The sequence below is a fragment of the Alternaria conjuncta genome (genome assembly GCF_024043145.1).
Source record: "Alternaria conjuncta strain BMP 0040 chromosome Unknown scaffold_8, whole genome shotgun sequence".
In the NCBI taxonomy this organism is placed as follows: Eukaryota; Fungi; Ascomycota; class Dothideomycetes; order Pleosporales; family Pleosporaceae; genus Alternaria; species Alternaria conjuncta.
This window is the reverse complement of record NW_026250097.1, coordinates 940,245-962,898: the sequence shown is the minus strand read 5'-3', so window position 1 is coordinate 962,898 and position 22,654 is coordinate 940,245. Positions and strand designations below refer to the sequence as shown.

The 22,654-nt window shown below is 53.8% G+C and overlaps 6 protein-coding genes across 6 annotated transcripts; 2 read left to right on the top strand and 4 right to left on the bottom strand.

Moving 5' to 3' along the window:
- Window positions 1-611: 611 nt before the first annotated feature.
- Window positions 612-1,859, bottom strand: J4E85_006130 (uncharacterized protein; the record flags this gene model as incomplete). Its single annotated transcript, XM_051470370.1, has 2 exons — window positions 612-1,745; window positions 1,803-1,859. 2 exons carry the CDS (start codon window positions 1,857-1,859, stop codon window positions 612-614), a joined length of 1,191 nt encoding a protein of 396 aa, XP_051325858.1.
- Window positions 1,860-3,147: 1,288 nt separating this feature from the next.
- On the top strand, window positions 3,148-5,592 carry J4E85_006129 (uncharacterized protein; the record flags this gene model as incomplete). Its single annotated transcript, XM_051470369.1, has 3 exons — window positions 3,148-3,438; window positions 3,490-5,444; window positions 5,496-5,592. The coding sequence occupies 3 exons, from the start codon at window positions 3,148-3,150 to the stop codon at window positions 5,590-5,592; spliced, it is 2,343 nt and encodes a 780-aa protein (XP_051325857.1).
- Window positions 5,593-6,258: 666 nt separating this feature from the next.
- On the bottom strand, window positions 6,259-7,133 carry J4E85_006128 (uncharacterized protein; the record flags this gene model as incomplete). Its single annotated transcript, XM_051470368.1, has 3 exons — window positions 6,259-6,824; window positions 6,910-7,005; window positions 7,067-7,133. 3 exons carry the CDS (start codon window positions 7,131-7,133, stop codon window positions 6,259-6,261), a joined length of 729 nt encoding a protein of 242 aa, XP_051325856.1.
- A 655-nt stretch (window positions 7,134-7,788) lies between these two features.
- Window positions 7,789-9,548, bottom strand: J4E85_006127 (uncharacterized protein; the record flags this gene model as incomplete). Its single annotated transcript, XM_051470367.1, has 5 exons — window positions 7,789-7,986; window positions 8,046-8,537; window positions 8,600-9,110; window positions 9,166-9,266; window positions 9,324-9,548. 5 exons carry the CDS (start codon window positions 9,546-9,548, stop codon window positions 7,789-7,791), a joined length of 1,527 nt encoding a protein of 508 aa, XP_051325855.1.
- A 1,948-nt stretch (window positions 9,549-11,496) lies between these two features.
- J4E85_006126 (uncharacterized protein) lies at window positions 11,497-17,453 on the bottom strand (the record flags this gene model as incomplete). The annotated part of the gene is made up of 3 exons (XM_051470366.1): window positions 11,497-11,848; window positions 11,898-17,213; window positions 17,266-17,453. The coding sequence occupies 3 exons, from the start codon at window positions 17,451-17,453 to the stop codon at window positions 11,497-11,499; spliced, it is 5,856 nt and encodes a 1,951-aa protein (XP_051325854.1).
- Window positions 17,454-20,248: 2,795 nt separating this feature from the next.
- Window positions 20,249-22,013, top strand: J4E85_006125 (uncharacterized protein; the record flags this gene model as incomplete). Its single annotated transcript, XM_051470365.1, has 4 exons — window positions 20,249-20,320; window positions 20,369-20,406; window positions 20,464-21,257; window positions 21,307-22,013. 4 exons carry the CDS (start codon window positions 20,249-20,251, stop codon window positions 22,011-22,013), a joined length of 1,611 nt encoding a protein of 536 aa, XP_051325853.1.
- Window positions 22,014-22,654: the final 641 nt, after the last annotated feature.

The window sequence follows — 22,654 nt, the reverse complement described above, 5'->3', positions numbered from 1 at the left end:
TCGCTATCGTACACAGCCTTCCCACAGTGCATTAGCGAGACCAGGAAACAAGTATGTACGGCACTTTATCATTCAATGCATCTTATTATTCGCCTACATGACCAAACCCCAAAATACAGTTGCATTTCGGAGGTGCCTGGCTAGGCCGTCGGTCCCATTCTACCGCTCGCGTTATGTGATACTGCTATACTATGCTGTGCTGAGCTGATAGCAAACAAATGAACAGAAAATTGCTTAGAATACAGTCGCTGGAAAAAAAGTGTTCAAACGGGGATATGCGTGAAGGGTGATACAAAGCGCTTGCGTTGTTGCTAGCTCGATTTTGCCGCCAAGGGGCGGTTGGGCGGTACTGGTGAAAGATAACGTAGGAAACGTATGCAGTTATGCATGGGGTGTGTCGACGATGCCTTCCATAACCAAAGAGGTCTTGCCTCTGTAAACGCCATGCTTATCAAGGAACCAACAGTAAGTGAAGAAAGGAGACGCTATTCGATAGCGGCATTGGGTGGATTGGTGGCGGGGCGATGCACTGCGCATGCTTAATGTCGCCCTGGTGTCGTTGCGTCGTGCCCACATGAGTGTTGGGCTGTGTGTGGAAGATAATGCGAGGATCACGAGATGAGCTCTCCACCAAGGTCCATTGGGCCGTCCATTCTTCCAACATGAGCGTTCATGTGGGAAGCGTCACCAGGAGGACCAATGTTATCGAAGTTGAGGTGACGTCGTGCTTCTCGGACGGCAGCAGGTGTTCGTGTTGCCACAGGGGTGCGGTTCCATGACGATGCATTGGCCTGCGCAGGACTCGGCGACATGTTGAGGAACTCGGCAAAATTGAGGTTTGTTGACGGTGTCGCAAGTCCGAAACCCATGTAGTGAGAGCCGCCACCGCCGGGCGTGGACATCATCGACGAGGGAAGAGGTGTCGCTTTGGGTGGAGGAGTCGATGGCGCGAGCATCTGCGGCTTCTGGTGACCTGGACGGACTGGTGTCGGTGATGTAGCCAGGTACATCAAGAGGTTTGCATCGTCATCTCCTTGCTTTCCTTCCCGAGCTGCGCCGGCAGCATTGAATCCACGTTGTCGAAGACGTGCTGAGCGAGCGACATCAGGGGGCGGCGTGCGTGGGGCCCTCTGCGGCGGCGGCGATGACTGGAAGTGCGATCGGTCGAGGGAGAAGTGCGATCTGTTGATAGAGAAGGATGTGATGGGTAGGTCTTCGTCATCGTCTTCGGAGAGTAGGGGCGAATGTGGATCGGGAACGGTCGAGGTTTCGGAGACGAAAGAAAGACTAGGGACATGTTGACGACCAAAACGTGCGTGCCGGCGATGGTATACGGGCGAAGACTCGGGCAATTGGAAGCTGTTCTTCCATGAGGTAGCAGCGCTGGTGGCTGTCCTCACCTTGACACGGGCGTGGTTGCTCGATGCTGGGTACATTGTCCGGTCTTGACGGGGCCGCTTGTTTTGAAGGTAACTGCCTGTGCTGACGGACCGGCTGACGGATCGTCGGACATCGTCGGAGAATATGGGGGCTTGGAGTGGGGAGGAGTCGAGGACGCTGGGTTGATAGAAGCGCTCGGAGACGCTCGAAACATCCGACATGGCTTCGTTGCTGGAGCCGGGGCGCTTACGTTTGCGCTCAGCGCCGTCGAGGACGGGTTCAATGGCATCCAGGCTGAGGCTCTCCCAGCCGTTCTTCATCTTGACGTTGGCCAGGGCGAGGCGGTTCTGCAGCGTTCGGGTCATCTGTAGTGCACCTGGTTAGCAAACAAAGGGCGAGGGGCTGCAGACGGAGAGATGGACCTTTGAGACTTGGGCCCTTCGCAGGACCTTGCTCGCGACTTCATCCTGTTCAGCCATGGCAGAGCAATTGGGTTGGACGACGGGGTAGGGAGATCCAGCAGTGATATGGCCCGCTGAACGTCTCGATAGGGCTGCTACAGACGAAACGTGGGCGGAGCTGAGGTGACGGTCCGGCAAGGAATGTGAGGAGCTGGCGATGCAAGCGGACTAGCCTCAAAGTCTGCGGCAGCACAGGCCTCGTACTTGCCAGGGCGTTGTAGGAGTGATGATGAAGTCAAGGTGCTAGGAGTCGCAAGCGGCACGAAAGCCTTAGTGACCCCATAGCGGGCTCCTATCCGGCGCTGGAGCCTTGTCCGAGTGCGCCTGCAACAAAGAAAACCTATGCTGCTGAGGGTTTGGCGAGCGGCAGGGGTCGCGCATCTGGTGGCTGCGGTAACGTGCTGAGTAAGACAGGAGAGGTACCGTACGGTATCGGTAACGCTGGACCGTGGGAATGTTTCAGACACGCCTTGCCTTATCGCTGCAGGCCATGCTCGGGGAACGGGCGAGGTCCGTTGCTTCTCGAGCTACACCACATGGATGCGCGGATGACGACGCGCAGAATCGGTGACGGGGCCGGCCACCACATATGCCTCGACGCCGCATGCGCATCACATGCGTGTGTCAATGGCGGACAGCCTGCCATGCCATTGTCGCTCACGGCGCTGATGGACATGACACTGGATGGCATACACATGTCAGATCACGACCTGCCGTCCCAAAGCGGCTAGAGGACGTTGCGCACCAACGTCATTCGTTGAGTCGCTAGGAAGTCGCGAACGCCTGCTCACCATGCGCTCGCGCTCGACTCCACAGTCGCAACTCTTACTAGTTGTCCTCCCGCAGTTGCGCAACAAGGCCAATTCCTGCCAACTGGCCTGCTTTGGCGCTAGAGCCTTCCCAATTGAACAACTACCTGTTCGGTCCTGCTAGCTTGGATCGACGGAGCTGCAGCACTTCACGTCGGCTGCCTCTCCACCTCGACAGCGCTGCCACTTTCTTCACCACCAGCTTTCTTTGCCCTCTCCCGTCATACTGCATATCCTGCTTTCACTCGCTTCCCGCATAGTACATAGCTATTGCCAGTACACTCTCCCGCTCGCTTGTTCCCACCCTATCAGTGATTATCACGCTCGCCGTATTACGCGTCCTCACAGCTCCACAACCGCGCCCTCCTTGTCGCTCGTTACCTACCTGCGCTGTACCTCACTGAGACGACACTGAACATATCCACTTTGGACCTTGGACGATACCTACGCCTATGATTTCATAATTCGACCCGTATACCAGCGCCGTAGTTGTCACCATGCCGTCTTTCCTCAGAAGCCTTGGTAGGAAGAGCAGCCGCATGTCCAAGAATGGCGACAAGCAAGCAAATGGTGCCGACGCCCAGAACGGCAAAGGCTTAGCCCATCGCGTGTCCGCCTCTACCTTGAACTCCTCTCAAGTTGGCTCGTCGACGCCCTCTACTACGCCAGCCACCTCTACCACCGACGAAGTCAACACTCAAACCAAAGACCTCACCAATGGCCCTACACCTGCGCCTGCGCGACCTCAGCGACCGACTGTCGACCCCGTGAAGCGTTATAGCATGAATGTAAGAAATCGTAGCCATCTTCACAAGACGTTGCTCTAACAGCACCTCCAGGGTTTAGCATCGCCTACCTCGACCGGCTCCAACAGCTCGTTTAATAGATCTTCGCTACTCGCGCCGCGCATCCTATCGGTCTCGGATAATTCCTGGGTACACCAGCAAGTGCTGCTCATATTCGGGCAGATCGGTGAAGCACAAAGCAAACCGCTGGACGGCACACTTACGGTTAATCACCATCAGGGCCGTTTCCCATCTACTTGCTGGCCAGTACATGACTCCTACTTCAAGGCCTTGGTGCACCTGGAGCCTGGCTGGAACAGGATCCGACTTGACTTTGCCTCGCCCAAGGTTTCCTCACCGAACACCTCCGTCCCTTCACATGCCTCCTTCATCAATATTAATTACCTCCCATTGTCGCACTCGCCACCTCTCCAGCTTGCGATCATACTAGGGCATGATTCCCCTGGCACGTACGACGCCCCACCAGAGCGCATCGAGCGAGAAGGTAACGGCCTCGAACTTGCGACCAAGAAATTTCGTATGGCTGCGTATCTTTGGCAAGCCTTTACTGGCGAGCAAATGAAGCGTTACGGATTCGGTCGACGCTGCTTCCGATTTGAAGATGCCTGGGAACCTGGAACGCTAAGCTACCAGGATTGGGAGCACAACCAATACCGGACGCAAGCCAAAATCCACGTTATACGCTCAAGAAGGTCTGTCGCTGAAATACGCGACCTAGAACGCGCACAGCAGTACGGACCAGGAACCAAGAAGAACGAACTTTTCGACATTGCGATAGAAGCATGTAGAGACTACTTCCCCATGGTACCAGGCCAGAAACACTACGTCTCTTGTCTGTTCCTCGACACACATTGGGACACGCAAGAGAACACAGTTCGAGGACATGCGGCTCTAGGCGGGGGTACTGGAGATCTACAGCTAGCCATCTTTGGCTCGCATGCGCTCCACAGCTATCCGTCGAGCATCGAAGAGGTTTTCCAGGCTTTCCAAGACTGTACACAAACTAACACTGCCTTCGTCGCCAATGATTGCAACGAATCTGGAAGCAACTGGGAAGCTGCCAACATAGGCATCGGTGCCCATCTGCATGAGACGGGTCATCTCTTTGGTTGTCCTCATCAGGAGTCGGGTGTAATGTTACGCGACTACGTTACATTGAACCGAACCTTCACTTGCCGAGAACCCTACTCAACCCGCACCAAGTCAACCGGTCAGCGTCTAGTCCTGCCAAACGACGAGTGCAGATGGCACAAGCTCGATGTCCTCCGTTTCCGATTTCACCCCTGTTTCCGCATACCTATCGATAGCCCGAACATCAATGGGGATGGCAGTGTCCAAGTGTGGACAGTCGATGTGAGCCAAGGCGGTGTCATCGCAACCTCGAAATCAGGCATCGCATGGGTGGAGCTGTACACCGAAGGAGAGGAGGTTTGTCACTACTGGAAAGAGTTTCCTGAACAGGACAACCAGTATCCACGACAGGTTGCACTGGAAGAAAACTCGCTTCGTTCTTTGTTACCCAAGGAGAAGCAAAAGTTGCGCTTGAAGCTCGAAGTCTACTCTGCCGGTGGAGGCAAGCACGTGGTGGAGGATTTCAGCCAGCTTTCCAACCAGAAGAACTCCCGAGTCAAGATACCGGACGGGCGATGGGGCTACCGCGGTGGCAAGCTTGGCTACTCACAGATGCAGGGCTCACAGCCTCATGAAGTCATCTTCGATTACGTCCACATTCAAACCAAGCTTTTGCTTAGCATCAAAGTGTACCATGGTTCCGCGGTGGATGGATTGGAATTTGTGTATGAAGACACACACACCCAACTTTTCGGCAAGCGAGGAGGTAGCATGACTGAGTTTGCCTTGGATACCCGGAAAGGAGAGCTGCTGCTGGGCTTTTCTCTGCGCGCTGGCCTTTGGATCGATGGTCTACAAATACTAACAAGCCTGGGGAGGAAGAGCGAGTGGTATGGAAACCCAAATGGTGGTAGCGGGTATGTATCAGATCCATGGCTTGACGAATACTAGCTAACCCGAATGTGTAGACACACGCTCATCCCTCCTCGTGGCTACACCATCGGCGGCATATCAGGCTCCTGCGCACAATGGCTCGACGGTTTCTCTTTGATCATCACGCGGTGATTGTATCACTGCACAACTTGACATACTTTCCTTGTTCCCGTTTGCGACAATGTCGTCGCCTACACCAAAATAGACGTCATGATCGTCGAGCAGTTGCCACAAGACACGATCATCCTGCGTTACCATCGCCCTGGTGGAGGTTCCAGACAAGCTATCTTGTACCTTTCCGGCATGTTTGCATACTCCATCTCTGGAGAGCTTGGCTCCTTGCAGCATTTAGGTCGGCATGAGGTGTATCGGGTCAGAAGCTGTTTCGGTCCTGTTTGATGGAACTTTCCTCTTCCTGTTGTTGGTTCAGGAAGGCTTGAATCGCAGATTTAGAACCATGATACCACAGTCATTGAACTTGACTTTCTCTGTAATAGTAACAATTCGAATAGACTTCTTAATTCACAGGGACTTGCAGTGACATGGTAATTGCCTTTCAATGCTGCTTCCTCTAGAGATGGTGCAGTTTCGGTCGAGTCTCTGTTAGATGATTTTGATAATAGGGTATCATTGTATTTTGTACGCCCGCTAATCGATCATAGCATCGTCATGCGTCTCACTAACAGGACAAAAGCAGCCGATTATCCTCTCTATAGGCCAAAGATCCATTACTTCCATCGTCCCAATCGCAGCGGCTCACATACAAAATGCTGAGCTTCTCACCTCTGCTCCAGCAATCTAGGGCTTGGGAATATGGACGCTCTTGCTAACCATCAAACATCCGTGAAGAATGAACATGGCAACAACAGGGTGGAACTCAAACGCCGTGCCCTCAAGCCAAAGACCCATGGGAATCTGCTCCAACGTCCATCCCTTGTAAACCCAGTATGCCATGATCTGCACGATACCCAGCGACATGGGAATCGGCGTGCCCTCGAAGTACTTGCTCTTGCCCGTCGCATCCTTCGGCACCATAGCAACCGTAACGTTGAACCTCGCGAGACGCGTAAGACCGCAGAGCACGAAGAAGCTCAGGAGCAGGTGGTCGACGGGAGTGCGCAGACCGAGACAGAAGGCGGCGGCGGCGGGGCTAACACCGAAGGAGACGAGGTCGGCCAAGGAATCGAGTTCCTGGCCCATGAGCGACGCCTTCTTGCGCCAGCGGGCGACTTTGCCGTCCATGAAGTCGAAGAAGAGGCCGAGGGGGATGAAGCCGAGGGCCCAGTACAGGTTCGTGTAGTTGAAGGGGTCTGACTGCGTGCAGTAGCGGAGGGAGGACATGATGGACATTACGCCGCAGAAGCCTGGATATCTTGTTAGTACAGGTTCTCGTTCTTTCGCGTCGTAATTGGCGGAAATGTGTGTCGGAATGGACATTGAGAAACGTACCATTGAGCTCGGTGATGTAGTCAGCGGCGTGCAGAGCTCTCACGAGAGAGAAATGTCCAGCATCCTGCGAGAGGAGCCTTTTTTGCTTGTCCTGCACTGTTCTCCCCGTTAGTCCCTTCTTGTCCATATGTCGCGTTGAATTATTTTGCTAACATACCCTCACCCTTCGCTGGGGGCATCTCGTCTTTGGGCTGCGGCTCTCCGCCGTTCCGTCGTTGCGACATGGTTTTGATGTTGTTGCGGGTGTGTGTACTGTGCAGTAGGCCGCTTCCGCTTGCTTCAAATCGAGATTCAAGACAGAGATATTGAGGTGTCTTGTGTTGCGCAAAAGCAGAAACTAGAGGGGGGGAGCGGGAAAGTTAAGGGTCTGGGTAGGGTTGTTGCGTGGAGAAAGCTTGTTGTTGGTGTGCGCAGGTAGGCAGTGACGTGCCCTGGGCAATTTGGGCCTAGATCAAGGCGGCTGGGGACCAACGTCATTTTCGTCCTACGCAAACTTCCGTGCTGCTGCTGCACTGCCCGGCTCAGCCATGTGATTCGCACGTGCCTGCGGCAATTGTTCCTCTACATCGGCAGTTCTTCGTTCAGCATATCCAAGTATGTGGCTGTGTCCTGAACACAGGGGTTAGGATCTGCCTACTCAGCACTGTGCGCCGAAATTGAGAGATGTCTTGCCTCAGCGCGTTGCACAGTTAGCACAAAAGCCCTTCTACTATTGCAGTCGCTCTAAACAAGATATTATCTATTACGAGATATACATGGCAAGGAAATTATACAAGAAGTATATCATACATATACACAGGCCATCAGCAAATGCTCGAAGCCCAAACGCCGCCTTCATGCTGGCAATGCCCAAAACCCAATGCCCATCAGCTTCATGATCTACTTCCGTCGGCTTACAATCTTGGTGACGGCATGCCTTATGATTGTACCAGCCTTCTCTGTCTCCTTCTTTGTCAGACCGCTTGTCACGCACACTTTCAGTGCGGGTGTAGGTTGCCAGCCCGCGTCGCGGGGGTTCAGTCCAAGGCCGAGTGGGAAAGACTTGAGTCGTGTGATGAGGACGCCGTTTGCGAGGCACTGTGATTGTTAGCGACTTGCCTAGAGATGAAATCGGGAATGCAACGGAGAGAACGTACCTCGTCAACAACTTCCCTGAAGATCTGGTTCTGATCGTCGATGCTCAGTTTCTTGTTCTCAATGACCTCGTCTTTGAGAACAAGGAGCATGATGGGGTTATCTCCTGAGCTACTGCACTTAACCCAATCACTCCTGGGGTCCAGCTGTCCCCGCATCGCCTTGACATTGTCCCTGAGTCCCGCGAGGATATCCGGTTGTTGTTGCAACAGGCTGATTGTTTCACTCGCTGTTGTACTCAATAAAGCAGGAAGGGCAGCGGAATAAGTGTATGACGCGGACGAGATGCGCTGATGCTCAACCACTTCTTCGTTACCGGCGCAGAATCCTCCTGCCGCGCAGAGAGGGCCAGAAAGCGAGCCGATGATCATGTCTACTTCTGCGGCATCGACGTTTTGCGCTTCGGTGACGCCGCCGCCGGTGCGACCGAGGACGCCGTAGGACCAGGTTTCGTCGAGGATGAGACGGAACTTATACTTCAGTTTGAGTTCGACCTAGAAAAACGGTTAGCCAATCTGTCACCTTGATAATCAGCATGGACACGCGATGGACGTACGATCTTTGGCAGGTTAACCACATCCCCAATGTTCTCAAACAGGCCCTCGGTGATGATGAAACGTCTGGTGAGCGGCTTCTTGGCCTGCTCCTTGACAACCTTCTTGAGTACGTTCTCCAGATCCTCCATATCATTGTGTTCGAACCACCTGACAGTACTGCGACTGATTTGAATGCCCTTGCGCGCAGCGAAGTTGAGCGCCTTGTCCGCGACGATGATATCTCCTCTCTTGCTGAAACTGGGAATCACACTGCTTATGGTCGAGAAGGATTGCGCGTAGATGATGCAGGCGGGGACACCGAGGTGTGCAGCGACGTCGGCTTCGGTCTTCATGTGAACATCCTGTGTGCCGTAGAAACCAGGGGGTCCGCAGGGGCCGACACCGTATGTGCGCAGGGTCTGAATGGCTTTGTCTTTGAGAACATCGTTGGAGAGGAAGTTGTAGAAGTTGTACGAGGCAAGGTTCGTGACGGTGCGGCCATTGGAGAGCTTCGACTTGGGGCCGGTCGGTCTGCGCGGCGCTCATTAGCATTGGCTCGGAACACTGGGAAGGGCGTTTTCCATACCCAACAATGATGGGTCGCTTCTCGTTGTCCAATTCCTCGAGGGCAGTAGTGGGCGCGACAAGCGGTTCTGGCGTCCAGTCTTCGACCAATTCGTCGATCTCCTATTTCCTTGTCAGCCCACCATGTCGGTCAGCCTGTCTGCAAGGCGCAAAACACACCTCATCCGTAAGTTGAACCTTCTTCTTCGTGCTATACTTGGGTGCAAGTAGGTAGCGCACGGCGAAGAGGAACAGGAACAGCTCTACCGCGCTGCGAACGGGGTCGTTCTGGTAACTCGACTTGATGTAACGAACAGCGATGGCGGAGCCGGGTATGCGATTGAACTGAGTATTGGCGTCGGCTATGAAGCGCGCAGTGACATTCTGTATCTCGTGCAGATCCATATTGCTGTTAGTTTTGTAGGTGGCGGCTATGGTACCTCAATGATGTTTGGGGGTTCACCTGGGCAATGTTGCGGCGACGCCGGGAATGCCGTCCCAAAGCGGTTAGCTCCGTGTGTACAGCGCGTCTGTCTGTTGACCAAACTTCCAGGAAGCCCTCGAGATCTCTCTATAGCCTCCTAATAGTAACTTTTTGTACGCGATTGGGGCATGTCGAGTTCAGAAGCAGTTAGAAAGATGCTCCACCAACCAATCACCAGTCTCGCATACTTTCCCGTCCATCGACACTACTCTAGACTTCATTAATCCTCCGTCCCTCTAGTACTCTAGACCCTTGCAGGGCGTCAGGCAACCAGTTGAGCCTTTTCTTGCACCGGCCGAGGCCACGATGCATACTCATCCTACCTGCCCAAGGGTCCGGATCCTACCTAGGCGGGGCGTAATGCTCGGTAAGAGAAATGGTTACACAACGGGCAGGAGACTTCGTCTCGAGTAGTCTCTCGTATGATGCTTTCAATGTAATTTAGAGCCACTCCGACTGTGCAGAAGGAATGATGTATAAAGACTTGACCGTTGCCTCGCAAAATAAAGTATCTCCTCTCATCGTCACTTCCCTGTCCAATTATCTTCCACTACCTCCAAGGCTCTCACTTGTGAGCCTGTTCTCCTTGTATCATGCAGTTGACTATTGTTGTCATTACCCTATTGGCCTCTATAGCTTCAGCAGGCAACAGGGACCGACCCTTCACCTGGCATGACGCTTGGGCAGCGTCTTATATACAAAATAGTAGATATACGATTGAACCCACGATTACAGGCAACTTAGCCAGTCATCTTTCTTCACTGAGCTGGATAACAAACAGAGTCATCCACAGGTTAATGGATTCGAGTTAGTCAATGAGCCCAAACTAAGCCTACCTTGTATGAGTGCATCGCAGTCTACCATGCCCTGCATGAATAATCGCCAGCAAACAAGGTGTCCCCAGAGCCATGTCTCATGGGCTGTTTCGACGATCCCCACTAATGACTGAACCCAGTGATACCTCGGATCAATCTTTTGTACAACCAAAGATGACTGTGTAGCAAATCAATAACCTCGAGACATCGTTGTGCCTAGAGAGAACAAGGCAAAATATCTCAGGGCATGTCGTCAAACGCCACTAGGATCGCTTCGCTTGTCTCTTTGCGTTCCTGTCTTTACCATGCAAATTACCTGCCTGGGTTGATACTTATGAATACACCACACTGATGGCAATCTGGATGAATGGGCTGCAAAACGTCAAAAGCTTGGTTCTCTGCTCGTGCTCCAGCGGCCCACCCAAAGGTCTCAGTATGCGAGGATATATGGGGGAATAGCTCAAGGTATGACATCAGCGAATTTCAAGTAGCGAAAGTGAATACACGCTACCAGAGAAAAGCGACTTCTCACGTAGATATCACGATGAGCTGTAAGGTTCATCCAAGGGCCGGAGTTGAAGCTGTACAAAGTGAAAGAGGCCCTTTACTTCACTTGGCCTACGGAGTAGCGTGAGTAAAAAACAGTAACCAAGGCAGCCACCTGGAGCAATGAATTGGGCCTGCAAACCCACAAAAACGACATTAGAGGATGCACGAGAGCATAAAGTCACAGGAAAGAAGGTCGTAGTTGTTAAGACATCAATATATCTATGTAATGAATTCACTTTCTAACATATTCGCCTTCCATGATGAACCAAAACAGCCCCTTCGTGTGTATGTGCAGTCAAGTCCGCGCCATAGGCGGACACCAATGTGTTCAGAAAGAGAGAAAGCAGGTGGATGTAGCCCGCCGTAGAACGCCTAAAACGAAGGAAATGCTGTAGTGGATATTACAATCATTATGGGACCAAGCCATGTCGCCACGCTCATGATTTGCCAATATTGTACAATGCAGGCTGCGAAAGCAGTAAACAACGATTCGCGCTATGTGCTTTTAGTATGCCATGTACCGACGGAATCGGCGAGCGGCATCGTCGGTCGCAGCGGCACCACCGGCATCACCTCCACCTGTGGCAGCACCATCGTTCCATAATGGACACTTCATGCCGTTGACACATGATCCGGTAGGGGTGTTTGTGGTGTCGTTGTTGCTGTATCCAGTAGGCTGCAAGATTGACAGAGGCAGGCCGACGTCCAGCTTGATGTACTTGCCGGCGACGATTGGGCCAACGATCAAGCACAAGAAGACGACTAGGAGGACAAAGTACAGGATAGCGTAGCGGATGACACGACGCTTGCGAAGCTTGGTCTGCTTGAGCGAGTAGATCGGAGGACGAATTTGACGACTGTTACGTGTTAGCGGATGTCAATTGAACGAGTTATGAGGGAACATACCTAGGTCGCAGCCAGAACAGCATGACAGAGTGACCCTTGTCGGCGTATGGGATCAACAAGATCGGAAGCATGAAGAAGAGGAGCACGTGGCCGAGAATGAAGTCGGCGGCGAACATGCCCAACTCTGTGATCTTGCAGAGGAATTCACGACCAGGCTGAGAAATTGTGTGCCATCCCATAGTGTACCACTTTCCGGTCCACCAGGCAATGTTGGCGGTGTCGGCCTTGAACTCACGAGTGAGAGCAAGCGTGATGATCAGCTTGAAGAAGAAGCGCTGGATAGCGACGACGGCGATCATACCAGACAAAGCTCTGGGGAAGCTGAAGCCCTCAAGGAACATGAGAACAACAAAGAAGATGAGGAGGACGAGAACAGCAATGGCGTGCGCAATAGCAGCCAGAACGGCACCGAATTTCTTGCAGCACATGCTGAGCAGAGGACCCGCGCAACAAGCCAAAGCGAAGAAGCCCAGAAGAGCACCAGCGTTGATGGCGATGGGACCGAATGCAATGAGTCCGATACGGACCAGAGCACCGGACGCCTCGGGATCTTTCAGGTCTGTCTTTTCATCTTCCTTGTGGCGGTTGTCATTGACACCAGTCTGAGCGTTGATGAACAAGTAGGGGATGATGGTAATGGCGACCAAGACAAGGGGTCCGAATACCTCGCTCATGAAGATGTTCGTGAAGTGAGCACGAGGGACATCACCGGAAAGTTTGGCGGACGGGTCACCGAGAGCCTTGCGCTTGAAACCAGTGATACGCGTACGCGAGAGACGGCAGTATCCGATCCAGGAGGCACTGTGCGAGCGGGTGTTTCCGCGAGACAGCCAGCGAAGGTACTCCCTGTAGTCGATGAAGAAGTCGTCCCATGAGAATTGATGGGGGTTGAAGAGGAACGGTGCCAAGCACAGGGACAACAGGGATGCCCAGAAGTAGATGAGCCATGGACCCCAAACTGTGATGGTGGCAAACAGCAGCATCATCAACGAACGGGCTCCAATGTAGATGGAAGGACCGGCGAATCGTGAGAACAAGATACCGAAGGGGATACGAGCTGTCGCGAAACCACGTCCGGTACCAATGTAACGAGCACCACCATAGGACAAGTTGGTGTGGAGAGCGTTGGCATAGATCTGAGTGACGAAAACCTCGAAGAAGGGCGATCCGGAGGAGAAGTGCTTTGCGAGACGAGTCGCGGCACGCCAGAAACCACGCTCAGTCAACTCTTGGACCACAAGGGGAACGAAAGAGATGAAGAACACGATGAAGATGGAAACGATACAACGCGAGACCCAGTCGAATACGGGTACCAAGTTGGCGCAACCGTTGGGCCACTGAGGATCGGTGATGGGAAGGTCCTTGTTGAAGTGGCAGAGAATCGTCTCGTGGTTGAGCGCGCCGAGGTGGATGAGTACGAACATGAAGCACTGAACCGACAACATAATGAACATGTTGTTGATGTGGAAACCGGGATGGGCGTAGTAGAAGGACAGGAATCGGTCGAGAGGAAGTTGAGTACCCATGTAGTAGTACTCGCGAGACAACATCTGCTCTCCCATACCTGTACCAATCTTGGTGGTGAAGTTGAGGACGGAACCAAAACCAAGATCACGACCCTTACCACACTGGTAGTACTCGCAGTGCTTTATGCGACCACCGCGGAGAAGAGCGTTCATACCAGCGTAAATATCCTCGTTGAGATGGAGACCCTTCTGCGCCTTGGAGACACCACCACGTGTTGTCATGAAGATACCGTTGAGGAAATCAGGATGACCGTAATGGAGCTTACCACCGATCTGGGCCAAAGTACGAGCAAACATAGTACCGAACGTCTGCTCCTTTCCGGCAGCGATGTCACCAAGGATACCAATGTTCTCGGAGAAAATGTATTCACGGGCTCCGAGAATGGCGACAGGGTTGAAGTTAGAGCTGGGAAGGCCAGGAGTGTAAGGTGAGACATTGTCAGTTGTCATCTCTTCGAACTCAGCGAGGACGCTGCGAATCTTCAGGCACTCTTCAAGGTAGTTGTCTTGGTTGGCGTCGATGAGCTGGATGTACTCTCCTCGGTAGAAGATGATGGAGTGGTTCTGGTTGTCGGACTTGCCATCACCAAGAATTGGGTTGCCGGAGAGTTGAATGCGGAACTTGGGACGACGCATGCCGTTGTCCATGAGCTCAGAGTGACCATCGATAAGAGCAGAGTAGATACGCGGTTCCTCGCCCTCGTTCATGGGAGGCTCCTCATCCAGATAGGCAATTTGAAGGTCGGGGTATGCACGGAGGAGGAACTCGGTGTTCTCGCGTTCTTCCTTGCTGAACTTGGCGTAACGTTGCATAGATACACAGATCTTGTACTTGCGCCTAGCCATACGCTCGAGTTCACGCTCAAGCTTGTCAGAGTTGCCACCGAACATTTGGACGACTTCAGGGTTCTCTACGCGGTAGAGAAGCTTGATAGCGCGGCTGTAGTTCATGAAACCAGAGATGGTACGGTAAAGAGTCTGCGAACGAAGAGAAGCCCAGATACGAGTGCGGAGGGTGTATTCAGGCGCGGCGGACTTGAAACCAATGCAGTAGAAAGGAAGATCGTCAATCTTGCTCTTAGCGGTGTCCTTCTCGCCCTTTTCGTCGTCACCATTGAATTGAGAGGTCTCATCGGCAAGAATCTTGGTATCCTTGACAAAGCAGTCCCACTCGTGAGGGTGAAGCTGCTTGAGGTACTCGAGAAGAGTGACACGAGAGTAAGGCTCGTCCTCGCGAATGATCTCACGGAGAGACAATAGAATCTTTTCACCGTAGTGGGGAATCAAGACTGTGAATGTGGGCATGTTGTCGACTGGTAGAGGCTCGGGAATGGGAGTCGACAGCGACTGAGCGAAGAAAGAGATACGGCGTTCGGCTTCGCTCTGAGCGGGGAAAAACTCAGTCTTGAAGGAGTGATCTTCCTGGGACACGAAGAAGGTAGGAGCACGCAGAGTGCGCTTGCCCTCTTGCTCGGAAGGAACCTGGTGGTAAAGCAACTTCTGGACGTGGTCGATCGCAAGGAGATGCTCGCGGTACATGGAGATGACCACAGCGTTCCAAATCTGAGAAATGAGGACCTTGGGCTTGTACTTGATCTCCATGTCGGTGGTGGCGAGAACCTTTGAGTAGATACGCTTGGGCAGACGAGAGAAGATGTTCCTCCATGGTGTCCAGATCGAGACACCCAAGTAGAAAGACCGAGAGACGGAAAACAACATGTTCGCAATGATGTACCACAGGTAAGAGTCCAAGAAGAACAAGATCAAGTCCATGAAGTACATGAGACCGAGCAAGATTCGAGGCTGGTACTTGCAGAGGATGTTACCAATGATGGCGTCTCCAAGGCAAGAGGGCTTCTTCATGTGTGACAGGATGCGAATAGGGTCCTTGATCGACAGAGTCAGGAAGAAGTACGACTCAGCAAGCTTGGCAGCGAAGACCAAGACCCAGAGGCCATAAGACATCCACATGTCGTTGCCGGCGAGGCGAGGGTAGCTGGCAGTGAACGTTTGACTTGCAACATACTTGCGAGAGTTGCGTGTCAGGTAGCTGCCGAACAAACCTCCGATAGGCATGAGCGAGAAGAACACGAAGGTGGCCAAAGCGATAGCGAACTGAACACCACCGAGAACGTTGGCGATAGTACCGGTGCGCTTGTCCATACCAAGAATGTAGACACTAGGGGCAATGTTGACGACGAAGCACAGGATAAGGAACAAGAGACGCTTCGTAAGATGCTGAGCACCAGCCCATCGTCGAGGAACGTAGCACCACTCGCAGATAGTAGCGAAGATCTGGATGAAGCAGGCAATGGTACCACCGAGAGCAACTACGGACAAGGTAGCGGCCTTCTCGGGCTTCTGGTCTCGTTGTTGTTCGTAACCCTTGGTGTAGAGAGGTTGCGAGTTGAAAGCCGTGTAGAACCAGAAGGAAGTCAGATGAATGACCCAGATACGGTTGAAGTTGATAACCATGTGGAACCACGAACGGCGCTCGTAGTATGTCTTGAAGAAGACCTTCTTCCAGAGGACATCCTTCAACTTTGCGTAGCGCTCAGCCGGTGGGATGTCGACAAGACGAGACTTGTCCTCAAATACGATGCGCTCGAGACCCTCTGGGTACCAGAAGAGTTGGTTCATGTCATCGTATCCAATGATGGCAGCGTGATCGCGTTCGCGACGGACGTATTTGCCATCTTGGATCTCGTAACCTTGATCACGGCAGTACTGGTACAACGGCGTGATGACATTGTTGAGGTAGGTGAACTCCTCGATTGGCTCTGTCTGAGCTTGTCCAGCAGGCGAGTTTAGCCAGTCGTCGGCGCACTTGAAGATGAAGCACATCAACTCAGGCATGAAACGGACCTGGTTGGCCTCTCCCCAACAGAGAAGGTATAGGGCGACTTGACGAACACGGTCGTGTTGCGACATGCGGTTCATGCGGGTCTTCCAGCGGTATTCAGCCGCCTCCAGACTGTTGTCGCCCTCGTAAGCGTCGAGAGTCTCTTGCTCGTTGCCTGGGTTCTCGCTGGCCTTCTTCTTGGCGGCCTTGCGAGCCTTGCGGGTGCGGCGGTTGGCCTTTCCGAGGTTCATGTTGGCGAAGCCGACAGCATCATCCAGATCGAGATGAGCCGCGAAGTACCATCGACGGTAGTTGGCATTCTCTCCACCGATGTAATCGGCGTGCAGCGACAGAAGCGCTTGGTTGGGCGACATGCGGGACGCACGCGAATCGAGCAGGGTCATGAAGTGGTCGTACATGTTGCGCATGCTGTCACGCTGGAAACCGAACTTAGCGGTCAAGTCGAGAAAGATGTCCTCAATCTCCTCCTTGGTGCAGGGAATCTGGGCTTCGGCAGTCCACGCCGGGTAAGGCTCGCGAGAGCGCTGTCCAGCGGGAAGGGCGTTGGAGTAGTCCATGCCGTAGATTGGCGTTGAAGCACCTGACGAGCGGTTGCCACCATATGAAACTTGAGACGAAGGGGGACGGTAGCCGCGGTTGCCCTCGGCGTAGCTGTTGTACCTCTCGTCCCCGCGACCGTAGTAGTCCATGTCGGTGGCACGAGCCATGTCGGAACGCATGGTGAAGTCGCTGAAAGTTTCAGAGTCTTCCTCAGAGTCGTGCTGACGGCGACGGGGCTGCTGGCCGTTGGCTGCGTAGCCGTCTTGGGCACCACCCTGGTCGTAGTACTGGTCGTTGTAGTACTCGTCTTGGTAGCCTTGCTGGCCGCGCTCGTCGTAGTAGCCGTTTTGTTGGTATTGACCGCCCTGCTGGCCGTCGTAGTAACCTCTGCATGGCTGTTAGCAATCGAGCGAGCACATCGCTAAAGGTCTATACGCACTGCTCGTCATAGTAGGAATCGGTGTGCTGGCCCTGCTGCGGGTACTGGGCGCCGTGGGCGTCGTCGTGATACTGGCCGTACTGGTCGTCGTGGTAGTAGGCGTCCTGGCCCTGAGGCTGGCCCTGGGCGTGGCCTTGAGTCTGGCCGTAGCCGTCGTCGTAGTGGCCTCCCTGCGGATGTCCGGACATCGTGGGAAGCTATTAGAGTGGGATGTAAATCTGCGAGGCGAGCTGTCAATAACTGTCGCGCAAGGGGCCGCCAATGATGAAACGGCGGGCGTCGGAGGGGCGGTCGTACCTCAAACAATGGGCATTAGGAGCGGCAGAGTCGAATTGCTCGTAGTCGTGCTGCCGCGAAATACGGTTGACGTCGGTGCACTAGGTGCAGATGGGGTGGTTGAACGAGTGTGTTGTTGTGGAAGTGGCTCGCTGTTTATCGCGGGGGCGGCAATGTCTCAGTAGCACAGCGGGCTGCTCGTGCCTGCTGCAGTGCAAGAGAGTCTGGTGTTGTGGTCGGGCGTAGCGAGTGGAAAGCTGAGTATGCAGCCGGTCGTGGTTGCCAGGAGAGACGCGCGGCGAATCGGCGCTTGTCTGCTGCTGGGGCGAAAGTGGGAATTAGGCTGGAGGGAAGTGGCGGGTAGCGGCTCTCCTCCTCAAGACGGGTGAGGGAGCAGTCGGGGCGGGTCGTCCAAGCTACACAACCTCAACGCAATGAAACGAGAGGCAATGTAGAAGAAAACGGACACGTGAAGAAGAAGGTGGTGAGTGAGCGACAGTGTGGAATGCGGAAGGGCAGGCAAAGAGCTTTTTAGCAGCTTCCCCTGAAAATGAAAGGCACGACCGCCAAGCTAGCCTAACGCCGTCAGAGACGCTGCGCATGGGTCCCCTTCGCTAGCATTCACGTCCCGATATTGAGTCGCCCCTCTAAAAAAGGCACCGGAGATCATGGACGTATGCACACTACAAAGCTGCTCCGCTGCGCTCACTCGAGCAAGAGGAGCTGCGATCTGCTGCGCGCCCTCTGCGCGCTGCTCTGGCCGAGGCCGCACGGCGCTGGCCAGGAAACCAGCTACCATGGAATCTCCGATCTGCTTGCATATCGATACTACCGGTTCCCGAATACACCAACAACAAAGACGACACCACCGCCCTGCTTGCCGTCACCCGGCGCCGACGCAGCGCGCTCTGGGTGACTCGGCTGACAGCTCGAGACTGCAGTACCGCTTTTTGCCTCTGCTCCCCCGCTGCTGCTGGTTGTCTCCCTCACGTCACGACTGCTCGCAGCCATGGGCCAACAAAGACTGCGCTGCACGGTTGCGAGGCCCGCGCTGATCAAACCACGACTAGCGACCCGGCAGACCAAGGCAGTCCCGCCTGCTTCGCCCGCTGCTCGACCGGCCGCGATAGCGACGATAAGTTTCTTATCTGACGGCCAATCGCGACGTGGCGCGCTTCCGCAACGCCCTAGCCCTAGCTCATCAAAGGCCAACGGTGCTTGGTGTCGCAATCCAAAGGGGGCTGACGGCCGCCAGTCGCTGCTAGTGCTTCTGTTGAGCCTGATCACACCCGAACACACCGCACCTCAACATGCCCCAGTCCTTTTGCCGCCTGCATGTTTACTTCCCTCCCAAAAGCCGCTGTCTCGTTGCGCCTGAGTCTCCTGAGTCGTGCATGAATCAAAAGCGATCGCATGATGACGGAATCCCTCACCGCACCCCAATTCAACCGACCAGGGCCCCAGCTGGTGAGCTATATTAGGCCGCCCGGTTCCCAACGTCGACACTATGGCAAATGAGCCGGCTACACAGCGTCTAAGTCGTTCCAACACCAGTGTAGCAAGTCTGATCATGATTACGTCTGTATGCAAACTCTCTACATGCACTTCTCTTAGCCCGTAACCGCTTCATCAGTTCATAATTGCGCACACTCCTTGACCAGCTATCTTTGTATGCACGCATTACTCTCAAACGCTCTCGGGCATGCCAGCTCCCGGCCTGAAGCCTCGCCATGCCCCTCCCTTGTGATGACCAATGGTTGTCTGGAGCCGAGTCGCAGACGTGCGAACACCAGCGTCAGCGGCATCTGCCTGTGAACGCATCATGATCCATTGGCCGCCTCACGGCGCGAGCGACTTCGCCACACCAACGACTAGGTTTCAGCTGCACAAACTGCGTGTCGTGTGCCTCCGAACCTAAAGTGCCGCGGTCACGCCGGGGCTTCACGAGGCTGCACGAGGCTGTGCACTCCAGCGTCGACGACCATCGCAATCGCCGACATCCATCCCCAAGATCCACAGTCTCGACTTCCCGCCTTCTCTCGTATAATCCAACACGGCGCACCGGGACTGCTCGGGACACATACCGTGACATCTGCAGAGACGCCATTCAATTTAGCAACATGATCCGCAGTGGGGCTCAGGCGGCTCTCAGTGGGGTGCGAAATTGGGTGTACGTACGCGTCGAGATCGCGACTCTTGACTACGAGCCGCGCTGACAGTCTCAAAATGCGACAATAACATCGGTAACATTTTGCTGAAAGAAGCTGACTACCATACCGCGAAGCTGGACGTGTAGTCTCCAACATCCAACATTCACATTACCTGCGGTGTTGGTGCAATAGAAGAATAGATGATGGTCTCGAAGGCGCTCGGGCCATGAATGCGAAACAAGCCTAGTATCAGGGGCACAGGTGAACCCTCGCTGATCCCTCTTGGAATGCTTGATTGACCCTACATTTCTTCACTCGTTGTGCCTCAGAGTCGTTTCTACACTCACTTTTCTGTTTTACCAGTCCGTCTTTACGTCCTTGAATAATTCATTTTTCGCATACAGCCTCATTCGCTGTTGCGCCACACTCCTTCATCTCATTGTTCCTTCCTAAACACATTCTCTACACCCTTTAAACACAACTCTCGGCGATTCAACCCAAGCTCTCGCCAACACCACCACTACTCTTGGAACTCGTCTTATACTATTACTACCAAGATGCGCGGAGTCTTCGCTACTGCGGCCCTACTCGCGGGCGTTCAAGCCGCCGTTGACCCCATTGTCATCAAGGTATGATGTCGTGCGACAGGTGCGACTGGCGTGTCTAACAATGCCTAGGGCCAGAAGTTTTTCCAAAAGAACAGTGGTGAACAATTGTAAGAGACCCAAGAACTCAAGAAAAGTCAAGCAAAGCCAAGCTAACAATCGCTCAGTTTCATGAAGGGTGTCGCATACCAGCAAGAAATCAACTCCAACTCCACAGCTGCCTCGACCGACGACCTTGACATCACCGACCCTCTTGCCGACTCGTCAGCATGCAAGCGTGACATTGAGCAGCTCAAGAAGCTCCAGACCAACACTATCCGTGTGTACGCCATTGATCCCAAGAAGGACCATGAGGACTGCATGACCCAGCTTGCCGATGCGGGCATCTACGTTGTAGCCGATCTGTCTGAGCCAGGACTGTCGATCAACCGTGACGACCCCGGCTGGACTGTCGAGCTATACGAGCGCTACACCAGCGTCGTTGACGAGATGATGAAGTACGACAACACTCTCGGTTTCTTCGCCGGAAACGAGGTCAGCAACCAGCCCAACAACACCGTTGCAAGCGCGTTCGTCAAGGCAGCTGTCCGTGACACCAAGGCCTACATCAAGAGCAAGAACTACCGTGAGATTGGTGTCGGATACGCCACCAACGACGATGCCGACATCCGTGAGAACATGGCCAACTACTTCGACTGCGGCGACGCCGACAGTGCTATTGACTTCTGGGGTTACAACATCTACTCGTGGTGCGGTGACTCCTCCTTCACCGAGTCCGGTTTCGATGTCCAGACCAAGAACTTTGAGAAGTACAACGTTCCCGTCTTCTTCGCCGAGTACGGTTGCAACACTCCTCGCCCCCGCAAGTTCACTGAGGTCGGTGCTCTCTACGGCAAGCAAATGACTGGTGTCTGGTCTGGAGGTATCGTCTACATGTACTTCGAGGAGGAGAACAAGTTCGGTAAGTTTCCCATATTTCGATCCTTGGAATCGCCTCTAACATTTCCCAGGTCTCGCTTCCATCAAGGGCGGCAAGGTCGAGACCAACGACGACTTTGACAACCTGTCCAAGCAGATCGCCAAGGCCACCCCCGTCGGTGTCAAGATGTCCGAGTACAAGCCCAGCAACACCGCCGCTGCCTCGTGCCCCAAGGTCACTTCTGGCAAGTGGGAGGCCGAGTCTGACCCCCTCCCACCGGTCGCCAACGCCAACCTCTGCTCGTGCATGATGGAGACTCTCAGCTGCCAAGTCGCCGATGACACCGAGGAGGACGACTTCGGCAAGATGTTCGGCTTCATCTGCGGTGAGAAGGACGGCGAGTACTGCCAGGGTATCAACAAGAACGCCACTGCCGGCCCCTACGGTGTCTACGGCATGTGCTCCAGCCGCGAGCAGCTCTCTTTCGCTCTCAACGCCTACGCTAAGAAGGTCAGCGATGGCTGCGACTTCAAGGGTCAGGCTACTTCCAAGAAGGCTGTTGCCAGCCCCACCGCTTCCGGATGCTCTTCCCTTCTCAAGGACGCTGGTGTCGATGGCACTGGCTCCGTCAAGGGCGCTGCTGCCAAGGCTACCGGTGCTTCCAGCTCTGGTGACGCATCTGGCTCCGGCAGCGCTGCCGCCGGTCTGTCCGCTCCCCAGTTCACCAACGGTGCTTTCGGCATGGGTCTGTACGTTGTTGCTGCCGTTGCCTCCGGCATGGCCATGATCCTGTTGTAAGATATCGGTCAACTTTGTATTTATCCTGCATAGTTTGCGTGGGTTTGCGCTTATTCCCCTTGGGTTTACCGGCACGGTCTTGGACGCGTGGCCTGGAAGAGTAGTGTGGTTTTCTTTGGCTTAGGTGAAATTCTAATAGTTTTGCTATACTGTTGTATGTATGGTGCGCAATGAAATGAGACCTTGAATTGTCTAAGTATGCTCGTTCTTCAATTGTGAATGCATGTATTGTGGTGCACTAAGGACGACCTTGTGTAAACTACATGGTAGCAGAGAAGTAGTCCTCCACAAGGTTCGATGAATCTGCATCTCCGAAAAGCCAACGTGCATACTTGAGCATCGACACGCAATGCAGCATAGAGTCATCTCACTCTGTCTCATCAATGAAACTTAACCCATTCCAAGAGATCCTTAATCAGTCTTCGAAACTCACTTGGCTAGCTTGTTAGCCTGTCATGGCGACTACATTGATAAATTGCCCAAGCAAGATAAAGTGAAGCAACAATGTGTTTGACAAGAATTCACATCGCGGTAGGACTCCTTCTAAGATGAACCATTCACTCGCACCGTTCAAGCCCGAGGCTAACGTTTTGAACTGGTCTAGGACGCCACAACATATAAAGCAAAGAACATTAATTGCA